At 37.4% G+C, this 14,747-nt stretch overlaps 2 protein-coding genes across 3 annotated transcripts in view; one reads left to right on the plus strand and one right to left on the minus strand.

Annotated features, from left to right (window-relative positions):
* Nucleotides 1-10,520, minus strand: part of MRPL13 (mitochondrial ribosomal protein L13) — a 71,904-nt gene extending 61,384 nt beyond the window's left edge. The window contains exons 1-2 of the mRNA XM_012466430.2: nucleotides 10,260-10,520; nucleotides 8,411-8,534 (exon numbers count right to left, since the gene is read on the minus strand). Coding sequence (XP_012321853.1) covers nucleotides 8,411-8,534; nucleotides 10,260-10,286 — 151 coding nt within the window. The 5' untranslated portion in view covers nucleotides 10,287-10,520. The remainder of the gene's footprint in view (nucleotides 1-8,410; nucleotides 8,535-10,259) is intronic.
* A 90-nt stretch (nucleotides 10,521-10,610) lies between these two features.
* MTBP (MDM2 binding protein) overlaps nucleotides 10,611-14,747 on the plus strand; it is a 77,739-nt gene continuing 73,602 nt past the window's right edge. For both annotated transcript variants that reach the window (XR_010345614.1, XM_021671272.2), the window contains exons 1-2: nucleotides 10,611-10,778; nucleotides 11,619-11,699. Coding sequence is in view for 1 of the 2 variants with exons in the window: in XM_021671272.2 (XP_021526947.2) it covers nucleotides 10,661-10,778; nucleotides 11,619-11,699 (199 nt within the window). In the remaining variant the exon portion in view is untranslated. The remainder of the gene's footprint in view (nucleotides 10,779-11,618; nucleotides 11,700-14,747) is intronic.

Below are 14,747 nucleotides of genomic sequence, written 5' to 3' on the forward strand. Positions count from 1 at the left end.
TTGTTTTTTCCCCCTTTATAGGGTTGAATCCTTCCTTATAAGCTGTTTGCTTTAGCATAGTGGGTTTTAAACTGCATGTGATTCGGTTGTAGGCTTCTAAAAGAAGGTGACCCAAGGCACAAGAATCCAGGTTCTTCTTCCTTTAACTAGGACAGTCCTGCTTTTATTTATTGGATTTCCTTTAAGATTTAGCTTGAGAAATGTTTGAAAAATAGCTATTCCAAATTAGTGATTAATGATGAAGTTTGGCTTTGGCCTTCATGTTTGTTTCTAAGTTTGGAAGGACAAATGTCTAAATGGCTACTTTAGTGTTACTTTTGGCATCCCTGAACTTGTACACAGCCAAGGTGATGAATGATCAAATAGGTTATTACAAAATCTGCTGAATGTATAGATACTGTATCATGTAACAAGGCATATTGCTTAATTTACTGACAATATCAATATACTCACTTCTAAAGGAGATATGTAGTTTAGATATAACCTGAAGCAAAAATCTCCTTCAGTGCTTTGTAGGATGATATTCTAGGAGTGAGGTGAAGTATAAATGTACAATTTAGATTGCAAAATTAAAATGCTGTGATATTAACATCTGAAATACATTTTTATCATTAACTGAAGAGCAAGAGAGAAAAATATGTTAGCTAAGCAACTTTAAGAAGAGCATCATAAACTTATAAGGCAGAATACTACAGATTAAATTTAGATCATAAAGCTGATCTCTGTTGAATTGTTTGGTATGTTAACATTCATGAACTGAGTGTAACTTTTATTTCATTCCAGGCAGAACAGAAATATTTTAACATAATCTAAAGATAATTTTAGCAAAGCTAAAGAAAGGTTTTCCTCTGTTTCCTTTAAATACTTCTATAGTCCTCCTCAACAAACTAATCAGTTGGCAGTGAAAAGAGTAGAATTCTCATGGAGAATAAGTAATATTCCACTAATCACCATGCATAACCTTTCTTCTGATTCATCAGAAACATATTCAAAAAGTTACCAAGTCTCAAATTCAAGAGGGCAGCTCTAATTAGAAGGAGGGATTCCTTTACTAGTTCCATGATCTTTCCACTATAGCCCACATTTTCCATAAAAAATAACCTTATAATGGAAAGTCAGTTTCCATAACACTTCACAAACATCCATGTGACAAATAAGGTAGTTCAAATAGTGTATACATTATTCTCAGATACATTATTTGTTAATTTTTACAATCATTCCTAGAACTACGATCATCATCTATAATATTATTTTTCTGGGAAACTGTAAGTCAATTTTCAAAAAAATATGTACTGATTATGAGCCCATAATATGTGCTCAATGAATGCTTATTAACCCAATAAATGTTAGAATTAACTCTTAAAACAACATATTTATAAATTGAAAATTGCTTGCAATTTAAGTTTTGATTTTAGCGACATCTTGTGGACATGAGAAGTTTTGCTAATATGTTACATATTAAATACAGTGAAACATGCCCAGGTAAGGTGGCTCACATCTGTAATCCCAGCACTTTGGAGGCTGAGGTGAGTGGATAGCTTGAGCTCAGTAGTTTAAGACCGGCTTATGCAACATTGTGAAACCCTGTCTCTACAAAAACTACAAAAAAATTAGCTGGGCATTATGGTGCACGCCTATATAGTCCCAGCTACCTGGGAGGCTAAGGTGGGAACATCACTTGAGCTCAGAAGGTGGAGGCTGCAGTGAGCTGTGATGTCCCCATTGCACTGCAGCCTGGGTGGCAGAGTAAGACTCTGTCTCAAAACATAGTGAAACAAAAATGCAATTCAGTCTTAAAGTAAGTTTCTACTTTTGCAGAAACCTAATAGGCAGCCACAACAGCTCTTCTGGTATCTGAGCAGAATGCCTGTTCATCCACATGTAAGGTATGCTTTTGCAATGATGACCTGCTTATAAGGAAGCAGAACTTTGAGTGGACAGGTAGTGCTATATTTGGAGATGGAAATTAGGTGACTGCTATTAATTGCACTTTCCCTCAAATTTTGCATTATTTGCATTTCTGCAAAGACAACCTAAGAGATCTCTTTTATTATCTTCTGATGCAATTGCTATGGAAAAAAGAAGCAGGAAAACTCAGTACAAGTGGTTAAGAATCACCAGACTGAAGTGGAAAGGGGAATTTCCTACATAGGGAGATAGGTGCGTAAGTCTGAGTCCCAGTCCTACTTTAATATGGCTGAATAGCAATGAAATCCTGATTTTAGTTTACTCAACTGTCAATGAAGAGATGAGGTGGTTAAACAAAGTATCTAAAGCCCTAAGGAATTAAACAACTCTATAAATTGGTAATTCTCTGACTATTTTTCTGGTCTGCCAAAAATATTTTTTAAAGTAAACAGGTTTATGATCACTATTTACTTTCAAAATACAGTTAATCTCATTATTCACAGGTTCCATATTTATAAATGTGCCTACTTGTTAAAATTTATAAGTTACCCCAAAATCAATACTTGTAGTGCTTTTGCAGTCATTCATGGAAATGCTCAGAGTGGAAATAAATTTGAGTTACTTAATGTACATGTTCCCGGCTGAGACTGAACAAGGCAATGCTCTGCCTTTTTTCACCTCTCATACAATAAACAAGCATCCTTTTCATTTTGCATGTAGTGGTATGTTTCTGGCATCTGTGTACTTTTTCTTAGTGACTTCACTGTTTAACATATCCCCCAAGCTTGGTATACTGGAGTACTATGTAATGTTCCTAAATACAAGAAAGCTGTAATGTTACCTTATAGAGATAATATGTGTGTTAGATAAGCTTGTTCAGGTATGAGTTATAGTGCTGTTAGTCACGAGTTCAGTGTTAAGATGGCTTTAAATAGAAACACATATAAAACAAGGCTATGTATTGATTGGTTGATGAAAATGCTGTGATCAGAGGTTCAGGAGAACCTAATTCTGTATTTCCCCCAGAAGCAATGGTTCAGTATCCACTAATCCAGTGTTTGTAGGATAACTACAGGGAACAAGAACTGACTACTCACAAAACATCTGTATGAAAGTGTCATTCTACAAATTATTTCTGGCAAGCATCTGTTATGGGCCAGACATTGTACTGGGTGCTTGAAAAACAAAGATTAACAAGACAAACCTCAGATTCATATTCTATACTCACAGATTACAGAGTATGGGCTTATCTATAGATTCAATACTATCCCCATCAAGCTACCACTGATTTTCTTCACAGAATTGAACAAAGAAAAAAAAATATTAAATTTCATATGCAACCAAAAACGAGCCCATATAGCTAAGACAATTCTAAGCAAAAAACAAAAACAAACAAACAAAAAAAACAAAAACAAAGCTGAAGGCATCATGCTACCTGATTTCAAACTATACTACAAGCCTACAGTAATCAAAACAGCATGGTACTGGTACCAAAACAGATATATAGACCAATGGAACAGAACAAAGGCCTCAGAAATAATGCTACACATCTACAGCCATCTGATCTTTGGCAAATCTGACAAAAACAAGCAATGGGGAGAGGAGTCCCTATTCAATTAAAGGTGTTGGGAAAACTGGCTAGCCACAATACAGAAAGCTGAAACTGGATCCCTTCCTTATACCTTATATAAAAATTAACTCAAGATGGATTAAAGATTTAAACGTAAGACCTAAAACCATAAAAACCCTATGAAGGATAGGTATCCTAGGCAATACCATTCAGGATATAGGCCAGGGCAAAGACTTCATGACTGAAACACTAAAAGCAATGGCAACAAAAGCCAAAATAGACAAATGGGATCTAATTAAACTGAAGAGCTTTTGCACAGCAAAAGAAACTATCATCAGAGTGAACAGACAACTTACAGAATGGGATAAAATTTCTGGAGTCTACCCATTTGACAGAGGGCTAATATCCAGAATGTATAAGGAACTTAAATTTACAGAAAAAAAAAAACCAACAACTCCATCAAAAAGCGGGCGAAGGATATGAACAGACACTTCTCAAAAGGAGACATTTATGCAGCCAACAAACATGAAAAACAGCTCATCATCACTGGTCATTAGAGAAATGCAAATCAAAACCACATTGAGATACTATCTCACACCAGTTAGAACGGTAATCATTAAAAAGTCAGGAGACAACAGATGCTAGAGAGGATGTGGAGAAACAGGAACGCTTTTACACTGTTGGTGGGAGTGTAATTTAGTTCAACCATTGTGGAAGACAGTGTGGCGATTCCTCAAGGATCTAAAAACAGAAATACCATTTGACTCAGCAATCCCATAACTGGGTATATACCCAAAGAATTATAAATCATTCTATTATAAAGACACACGCACACATGTTTACTGCAGCACTGTTCACAACAGCAAAGACTTGGAACCAACCCAAATGCCCATCAGTGATAGGCTGGACAAAGAAAATATGACACATATATACCATGGAATACTATGTAGCCATAAAAAGGGATGAGTTCAAGTCCTTTGCAGGGACATGAATGAAGCCAGAAACCATCATTCTCAACAAACTAACACAGGAACAGAAAACCAAACACTGCATGTTCTCACTCATAAGTGGATGCTAAACAATGAAAACACATGGACACATGGAGGGAAACATCACACACCGGGGCCTGTCGGGGGGTTGGAGAATAGGTGAAGGATAGCATTAGGAGTAATACCGAATGTAGATGATGGGTTGATGGATTCAGCAAACCACCATGGCATGTGCATACCTATGTAACAAACCTGCATGTTCTGTACATGTACCCCAGAACTTAAAGTACAATTAAAAAAAAGGAAAGAAATTTTCATCAGCTAGAGAAAAAAGGTTTGAGCATCAAGTATAAGAAATTGAAAAAGTCATAAATCCTTGCTCTTGCCAAAATCAAATCATTTGGAATACTCTTCCTCTTAGCTCCATAGATCCAAAAATCTGACTTAGCTCCAATGCCAGTGCCCTGACTAAAAGTATCTTCTTCATTTTCACAACTGAGATTCATAAATGCAAGCATTCACTTAACCAACATTTCTTACATTCCAACTTTATGTCAAGCACTATTATAGGTACTGGGGATACAGTTGTGTACAAAATAGGCAAAATTTAATGTGCTCTTGGAACTTAGTCTAGTGAAGGAAGGCAGATAACAAACAGATACTAACACAACATTTCAGGTGATACATGAACGCTATTTCTTTTTTAAAGCAAGGTAAAGGTATACAGAGTGAAAGGGTGAGCAGAGGAATCAGGGAAGGCCTCTCTCAGAAAATAAATGCCTGAGCAGAAATCTGAAAGATGTGAAGAAATAAGCTACGCAGATATCTGGGAAAGGGTATCTAGGCAGAGGGAACAATGTGTCTGGGCGCGTGGCTTGTGACTGTAATCACAGCACTTTGGGAGGCCAAGGCGGGCAGATCACCTGCGGTCACGAGTTTGAGACCAGCCTGGCAACATGGTGAAACCCTGTCTCTACTAAAAATACAACCTTAGTCGGTGTAGTGGCATACGCCTGTAATCCCAGCTTCTCAGGAGGTTGAGGCAGGAGAAATGCTTGAACCCAGGAGGTGGAGGTTGCAGGGAGCCGAGACTGGGCCACTGCACTCCAGCCTGGGCAAGAGTGAGACCCTGTCTCAAAAAAAAAAAAAAAAAAAAAAAGGGTAGGGCAAAAATGTGCTCAGCAGGCACGTTAATGGAACAGCATAGGCCTGAGTAGATTGATTAACAGAAATAAATAAATAAATAAATAAATAAAGGAAATAAAGTCAGAAAGGTAACTGGGACCATTTTATTTAAGTCCTTGCAGGACACACAGAAATTTCACTTGGAGTAGATACCTTTAGCTAATCTATGGAAAAAACATTACATGGAGTCAATAGCAGAAGAAACAAAGATCACAGTGAGGCAGTTTTTGGAATAAAACAGGATAGAGTACAGCAGTTTAAAACCAGAGTAGAGGGAGAGATGATGAGAGGTGCCAGAGTTCAGATATATTTTTTTCTAATATGTTTTTAAATTGTGTGTGTGTGTGTGTGTGTGTGTACTTTAAAAATTTTTTTGGTTGAACAAAGAGGAGTCGCAGATGAGGCAAAGGCTTCAAATGAGAGCAACTAAAATAACAGAGACGCTATTAGTTGAGATGGAAAACTGGGAAGGAACAGGTTGGTTTGGGTGAAGTAGACAAGAAGCAAGACATCTCCAAATGGACTTACTCATTGGAGATGTCTACTAGACACCAGAAGAATTTGCTGAATAGAAATTTGTATATGTGAGTCTGGAATACAGGGAAGGGGTTAAATTTGAGAGACATTAGCCTAAAGGTGACTTTTAGATACAGGAGACAATATGCAATCATCTAAGGCATAGGCCCTGCGGCACTTCCAGTTTTCGGTGAGAAGGGCATTTGAGAGTTTAGAAAGCTGAGGATAGCCAAGGATACTAAGAAAGGGAGAAGAAAGAGAGATCAGTATCCAGGGAAACAAGCAAAAAATGTGTTTCAAGAAGAAAGTTCTCTACATGAAAATTAGCCTGTACTCCTCATGACTAGAAAATAAAAGGATTATTCTAGATCAAGAGACTAAAGGAACATAACAACTAAAGAATACATAAACCTAGGCTGCATCCTGGTTCAAAAAAATAACAGCTGTAAGAATGAACATTAGACCATCTGATTAAAGTACTGTTTATTTTCTTACATGTGCCAGTGGCATTCTGGTTACACAGAGAATATCTTTATTTTTAGGAGATGTACGCTGAAGTATTTTGGGGGAATTATAATGGCATTTGCAACTTATTTTCAAATGGTTGAATAAAAAATACAGGATAAAATGTTAACTGTATTTAGGTGGACAGTATAAAGAAATGCATTATACTATTCTTTCACCCTTTCTGATCATTTGAAACCTTTTACAATAATAGTAAGAAAAAAGCAAAGGACAAACAACTCAGTGAAAGAACTGGCAAAAGACATGCATAGCCATTTCACAGAAGAGGAAGGTATAAAGGCCAATAAATGAAAAGATACTCAGCCAGCCATATTTGTCATCGGGAAAATGCAGATTAAAATTACAAAGCAAGCATTTTGTATCTACCAGAATAGTCAAAATTAAAAATAATGAACATATCAAGTGATATTGAAGATGAGGAGTAATGGAAACTCTTGCATGCTACCGGCATGATAAAGACTCAATGGTTTCTATGCACCTTAAAACCCAGTCATTCCTGTCCTTTAGGCGTACCTTGGAAAAATTCTTCCATGTGTACTAGGAAAACGGCACAAGAAAACTGATAGCAATATTAATGTAATATAATATACAATGGCAAAAAAATTGGAAACAAACCAATGCTGAGTGTATGTGTATTCATTTCATCATTATCATCGTTACTATGGTTAATTTTCTTTAAAATATACATATATTTGGGCCGGGTGCGGTGGCTCACACCTGTAATCCCAGCATTTTGGGAGGCCGAGGCGGGCGGATCACGAGGTCAAGAAATCGAGACCATCCTGGACAACATGATGAAACCCCATTTCTACTAAAATAAAAAATTAGCTGGGCATGGTGGCACACACCCATAGTCCCAGCTACTCGGGAAGGCTGAGGCAGGAGAACTGCTTGAACCCGGGAGGCGGAGGTTGCAGTAAGCCGAGATTGTGTCACTGCACATCAGCCTGGTGCCTGGCAACAGAGCAAGACTCTGTCTCAAAAATATAATATATATATATATATATGTGTGTGTGTGTGTATATATATATATACACACACACACACACATATTAATATATACACACCTTTGGTATTTAATACATTGCACAATGAAAGTTAAATAAAAATGTGATCAAGTATAGCAAATGCTGTTGACAAGTCAAGCAGTATGAGGACTAAAAACTGGTATCTGGATCTGGCCATGAAGTGCTGAGGGCAATGAAATCCACAAAAACTGTCAGCAGAAATCTTCTAGAATGAAAACAACTTTTTAATTTCATTTTGGAAAAAGGATACAGAAAAGCAAGTCTATTAATCTTATTAGTGAAAATAAGCTTCCCATACCTAGCTAGCACCATATATTTTTCTAGTGGAAATGAATTTTTAGAAGAGGGCAAAATTATTTCCCTTAAAAACTCTTTATATGCACGTCATCATGTGAAAAGACATGTATAAGAGTGAAAGTTTAAGTCATGGTGCAAACCAGGTTATTTCTGAGCATGAAAAGAGGGGCTACTAATAATTTAGGCTGGTTCTGGGTAAACTGATTCATATGGTTTTCCTGTGAATAAGCCAAATTCAGTTGAAGGCACCAATATGTTTTCACCAAGAATGAAACACAGGATCCTCAGGAAAAATAAAAAGGGTCCTTAAACTCAGCCCTGTCAAACTTCATCAAGATTCTATTCCAGCATAAAAACTACAGTTGTTAATGACAGGTTAAAATAATACTTACTCAGTTCATGGTACACAGGTTTATGTAATCCCTGAAGTCTTATTGATGCTATAGCGGCAAGTTTGCCAGGTGGCTGCATTTTCCCATCTAAGAGATACCATACTCTAGCAAAAGTGGCCCATTGCTTAAAAAAAAAAAAAAAGGAAAAAAAATTATCACTAAAATGGAAATACAGTAATTAAATTTATTATTTTATACCATCACATGTATTCTACAATTAATGTCAACGATTTCTTTGAAAAATAACTCTATTGCTGAAGAATTTTTGTTTTCATTTCTATTTCTGGAAAAGGGTTTTTTTTTTTTTTCCTTATCATTCTGGAAAGACAAACACAGTAATTATTCCTGCCTGGTTTTCTACATGCTTTGTTATAAACATCCCAAATGTGTATTTCCCTTTAGGTTATGACTTTTTTTTTGTATAACACATAATAGAATCTGGAGGGGTAATGAGAAGCTTGTAACAAAGTAGAAGCTGTTTATGAAGGTCTTCTTCAAATGTCTTCAAAAACATTTAGAGATTAGTAGGTACATTATATTGAAAGCTGAGTGGCCATTGGAAAACAAAGACCATTCAGGAGATCAATTCCTGGGGAGAACTGAACAACGTATTAAATAAAACAACGTAGTTGGGAAAGTACAGATGAATGAGGTGGAATAAATTTCAGCTTTAAAAAGTTACCTGAAATAGGTATCTTTAGACCACTGCTTCTACAGTATTCATCAATGTATTCAATTTCTTAAAAAATTCTAGTCTAGAAGATCTCCACCAGTTACTTTATTAAACAACGCTGTAAAAATACAACGGGGCTAGCTGGTTTTATTTTAAATGTACTTATCACAACCTCAAACTAGTTTATACATAAGAAAAAGGCCAGTTTTTGTCCCCATCCACTGCAGACTAACAGATACTTTGACAGAAAAAAAAAAAAAAAACTTTGATTAAAAAAATGCAAATGCTGGACGATGTCAAATTGCTAAAAAAAAAAAGTTTTTAAAAGTTTTATTTTGCTTCCTGTATTTATCTCATCACAGACAACAAACAGTCCAAGGAAGGAACCACACTTGGAGCGTCACTGAGCTAAGAGTCATCTTAGACCTATATAACCCAAACTAATTCCTATTCTTCCACCTCAAACCTGCTTCAATTTCAGCCTTCCCTATCTCAGTTGATGACACACTCTCCAGTTGTTCAAATCAAAAAACCTTGGAGTAATCTTTGCTGCTTCTTTTGCTGTTGGCCTATATTTAATCTTCAGAAAATCCTATTGGCTCCACCTTCAAACAAAACCTGCCCACTTCTCAACACACTCTATAGTTTTTCTAGCGTGACCTCTGCACCATCACGTCTCTCCTGGATTACCGTTATACCCGCCAAACATGCTTCTGTCCTCCACTAACCCCTATTTCTGAACAGTCTATTCTCGACCCAGCAGCCAGAGTGCTCCTTTTGACACCAAGTCAGATCATGTTATTCCTTGGATCAAAACCCTCCAATAGGTCCCCATTTTACTCAGTAGAAAAACAAATTCTTACAACGGCCTACAATGCCCTAAGTGATCAACCTTATTACTTCTCCCACCTTCTCTCCTAATCCCCTTCCCCCTCCCCGGAAAAAAAAAAAAGAAGACATAAAAAGGGCCGTTTGAAAAGAAGCGGGGATGAGTAACAAACAAACGACATTAAGTCCTTGCCAGACTGACGACCCTCTTGTGCTTTCCCCAGGCACCTCTTAGCCGAGGGTCTCAGCTTCCCTGCCGCCCCAGCTTCACTACTTAATCTGCCAAACCCAACGCTCTCCTTCTGCCAGTATAATGAACCCCATGAAGCCATAAGAGTCCGAGCTCACCTGGGGAGCCCTGGAGAAACTCGACATATTTCACCACTAGCAGGACCGTCCGTCCTTCTCCCAGTAGCCAAGCCAGGTCACGCAGCCTCACTGGCCCGGCGGGAAACGCTAACACCCAAGCATCACAGTTCCTAGCCCGTCCAGCACTCGTCGGCTTCTCCCCATTCCTTTAGTTTCCTCCAGTCTTCCCCACCGCAGCAATTTCGTCATGAAAGGAGCAGATAATGCAGTTATTTAGGCAATAACTCCCGAAAATAACCCGCTTGCTGGAAAACTGCGGAAAACCGACGGAGGACACAATTTCCAGGCGACCTAAGCGAAGTGAACCGGAAGTGCGTCATAGCGCGCCTATGTTTGGATGTGGTAGCCGAGACCTAAAATTGGGGGTGATCTCTTAGGAGATGGATCGGTACCTGCTGCTGGTCATCTGGGGGGAAGGAAAATTCCCGTCGGCGGCCAGTAGGGAGGCAGAACATGGACCAGAGGTGTCGTCGGGTGAGGGAACTGAGAAGCAGCCTGGTAAGCGCTGGGATGAGAAAGGGCGGGAACGGTTTGGAAGGGGAAGAAGTTTGAGTTTGTGATCAAGTTCTGCTGGGCAGGGATCAATATCTGGTTGTCTCAAGAAGCTGGGACTCTATTTGGGATAGAGTTAATGAAGGCTGCAAATATAGCATCTTCATGGAAAAACATGGACAAATTTGTGGATGCAAGATTCATGCCCTCAGAAGTTCTTGGCATAGGAAATATTTAACTTAACAAATTTTCTGTGCCTTAGTAATGGAATTTCGTACGTTTTGGAAATGTATGCATTTATTATTTCTGTTCCTGTGTTTCACATGCAGATGATACAGAAAGGAACAAGATGGACAAAAATCATGCTGTCCTAGAATTTACATCTAATGGGAAGAGACATCCCACATATAAACTAAGTTTTGAAAACAAATGATGAATTTTAAATGATCTTAATTGTTATCGATTGCATTGCTTTTTGGTGCACCCGTCTAGATTCAATGTTGCATTTGATGTATTCATTTGTTTCGATCAAACAGGCATTTTGAGGAGGAAATATATGTGTTTGTGTATAAGGTGTTGTGACAGTTTCCCTTCTCTTCAAAATTATTCTTTTGTGGGGAATTTTGCATTTGTGCTAACTGGCTGGAATGTACAGATAGGGAGCCTTTTCTATTTTTTTTCTGCTTGCTTTAGATTTACTGTATCAAAATTTGAACAGATCTTGAGCAGTGTGTAGTACTTTTATGTACAACCTACTGGTCTTGAGAGTGTCTGATGGTGAAATTGGAGTAGGTTAGATTACGTAAATCTAGAGCCCTTTGAGTTAGTTTGTCTTTTCTTTTTCAGACTTCACAGCAGCAAATATTTATCACCTCTTGAAAAGAAGCATTAGTGCTTCAATTAATCCAGAAGATAGTACTTTCCCTGGTAAGTATAGTAAACACCTCTTTTCTTTGACAATTCTAAGTTCTCAGCTTGAGTTTTGCTCCTTTTATGAAATTTTCTTGCCTATGTTAATTCTTTGTAACTAAGGGGAATGTAGCTTTATGAGGATGATTTTTTTCCTGAGTAAAAAATGTAAGTAATGCTCCCACACGATTTCCTTACCATTTATTTATTTCTTTATTTCTGTTCTTAGCTGTTACTGATTCTGTTAAAAGTACTTAAAATTACTAAACACAATGAGCTTTTCTCAGTTCTTATCTGCTTTTACTTTTTGAAGTATTTCTCGTTTTTGACCAACCCATACTTTGTAAAAATCTTTCCTCCTTTAGCTTCTATTGGCATTATGCAAATGTATTTAATTACTTTGATAGTTTTCTTTTATTCCCTCTTCTTGTCCTTTATCAGAGAATGTCCTTTAAAGGTTCTGAAAATGGAGATGCCAAAACAGACCAATACCTAAAAACTGAAGGAAGTTTCTGTCGATGAAAGGAAGGGTCTGCTCCTTTTGATAACTTTGTAGTTCCTGTGACTATACAATCTGCACCTTTCTCTTCTTTCATTAAAGAACCTCTTGTCTCTCGGTGTCAACTACCACCATCGGGGAATGATTTCTAATAAGTATATGCTGCCCTAGCCTGTTTTCCAAGGCTCAGTAGTACTCATTAATTTTCAAGTTGCTATAATTTTAGTCAATACTACTATTATTGCAGGAAAGATTTTCTTTCATTTGCACCTCAACTGTATATGTAAAAGAGCTCTTGGGAGAATTGCAGGGGTTCTCATGATAAATTTTACTTTCCACTTGTGTGTTTGGGAGTTTCTTACACACACGGTCCTTGTTTTGCATGATAGTGTGGTACTTTATAATTAATTGTGCAAAGCAATCCTAATATTATAATCAATGAGAAAAATTAAAATTGTTCCATGACCATTAAAGGCCATCTTTTGTCAAAACATTAAAAACTCTCTTATTGTTATAAATTTTTATGGAAATAAACAAATTGTAAAAATTTACTTTGTACACTGTAATTTAAAACCTTAGAAACATTGAGAATTAAAGTGTTTTATTTCTTTGTATAAACCTTATCAAGGGTAGTTAGAACAGTGCCTTCCACCTTCCCATCATCACGTAACTTACGATACAGAGTGAATATTTTTTCTTTTATTGGCAAATTATTATATTCCAGTTGTATCAACTTCCAGTGTTTTATTCTTTGATTTTTTTTTCTTTTTTTTGAGGCAGGGTTTCATTTTGTTACTCAGGCTGTAGTCCAGTGGCCCAATCATGACTCACTGCAGCCTCAACCTCCCCAGCTCAAGCAGTCCTTCTTCCTTAGCCTCCTGAGTGGCTGGGACTACAGGCATGAGCCAGCACATCTGGCTTAGAGACAGGGTTTCATTGTGTGGCCCAGCCTGGTCTTGAATGCCTGGGCTCAAGTAATCCACCTGTCTTGGCCTCCCAAAGTGCTGAGATTGCAGACGCGAGCCACTGCTCCTGACCTGGACTTTCAATGTTGTAATATATCTCTGAGTTCCATTAATATTAAGGTTTTCGCTAGCATCATTTTCTCTGGGACAGCTTCATGTTTTTCATCAAAATGTGTTTGTCACATCAGCTATTTCTAGAACTCTGTTTACATTAGCTTTGAAGATTGCTTTCAGTGTTAGCACTTTTTGTTTCTTTGGTGTTTATCTCTTTTTTAAAAATTCCCTCATCCGTTTTTCCATTTTTATAAAGTATCACAGGGTTTAGACTGGAAGACCAGGAGGCAACACAATCACATCCTTTGCTACCTGTGTGTGAACTGAATGGCACTTGTGCAGTGACCAATCAGTGACACCCTTTCAAAGTAGTAACATTATTGACTACTGATCATGACACACATCTTTATGTGTGTAGTGATTTTGTAGACTGAAAAGCTTGCAATGAAGTCTTAAACTATACAATTATAGTTCATTAATATACCATGGTAACTGAAATTTGAACCAGGTTGTTGGGGAACTGGTGTTACTTAAATAACCTGGTGTTATTTAAGCTATAGTAACTGGAGTTATTTAAGCTATAGTAACTGGAATTTGCACATATCAGAGCCATGCAAACAGAAACTGCCTGCACTGAATTTCCTGCCATACTAGGATTATTGATTTCAGTAATACGGCAAGTTTGAGGGACAGAAAGTACAATATGATTATAATGGGATAAAGGTGGAGAGGTAGGCATAGCTCTTTAGAGGATTTTGTAGTGTCAAGGTATTTGGATTTTTTCCTAATGGTAATCAGCAGCCACTAAAAACTTAATTAAGGGAGAGACATGATTAGATCTGTGCTTTTGAATTATTCTCCCTGCAGTATAGTAATGGATTAGAGAAATGTATAGCTGTCTCTGAATAGGGGGATGCTGTAGAAGACCAAATGAGGAACAGGAGAGGCAGCCAGGGTGGAGGAAAATGGATAGATCTGAAGGAAATTATGGGGGTAGAATTCACCTACCTTAGCACTGAATTGGTGTGATGTAGAAGAAGGGAAGGATGAGGAAGGAATCGAGGATGACATTAGGTTTCTGGCTTGGGTAACGGCATGATGGTGGCATTTAGTGAGAAAGGAGAAGCAGATTTGGAGGAAATGTGACATGTTCAGTTTGGAACATGTTAATAGTTGCCTGTCAGATGTCAAAGTAAAAATGTTTTATAAAAGTTGGATACATGTGTCTGGAACTCAAAATGTAGGAAATGGCTGGAGATATTAGGTTGGTGCAAAAATAATGGCAAAAACAGCAATTATTTTTACACCAGCGAATACAAATTATAGAACCAATGTATAAATGTCAGGTGAAGCCATGAGAAAGGATGGGATTGCTTATGGATAGTAGGAAGAACAGAAAGTCTCAAATTGAATTCCAGTATTCAGAAGAACTGAACATCAGTGTTTAAAAGAATAAGAAGGAGCAGCCAGAAAGATGGGTGCCACAAAAGCCAAGCGTTTTAAAGAGAAAGTTGTCAAATACGTCATCTTCGATTTTTCTCTTATGCT

This window comes from Aotus nancymaae, unplaced genomic scaffold, assembly GCF_030222135.1.
Source record: "Aotus nancymaae isolate 86718 unplaced genomic scaffold, 86718_ANA_hifiasm-v0.15.2.pri h1tg000036l, whole genome shotgun sequence".
Taxonomy (NCBI): Eukaryota; Metazoa; Chordata; class Mammalia; order Primates; family Aotidae; genus Aotus; species Aotus nancymaae.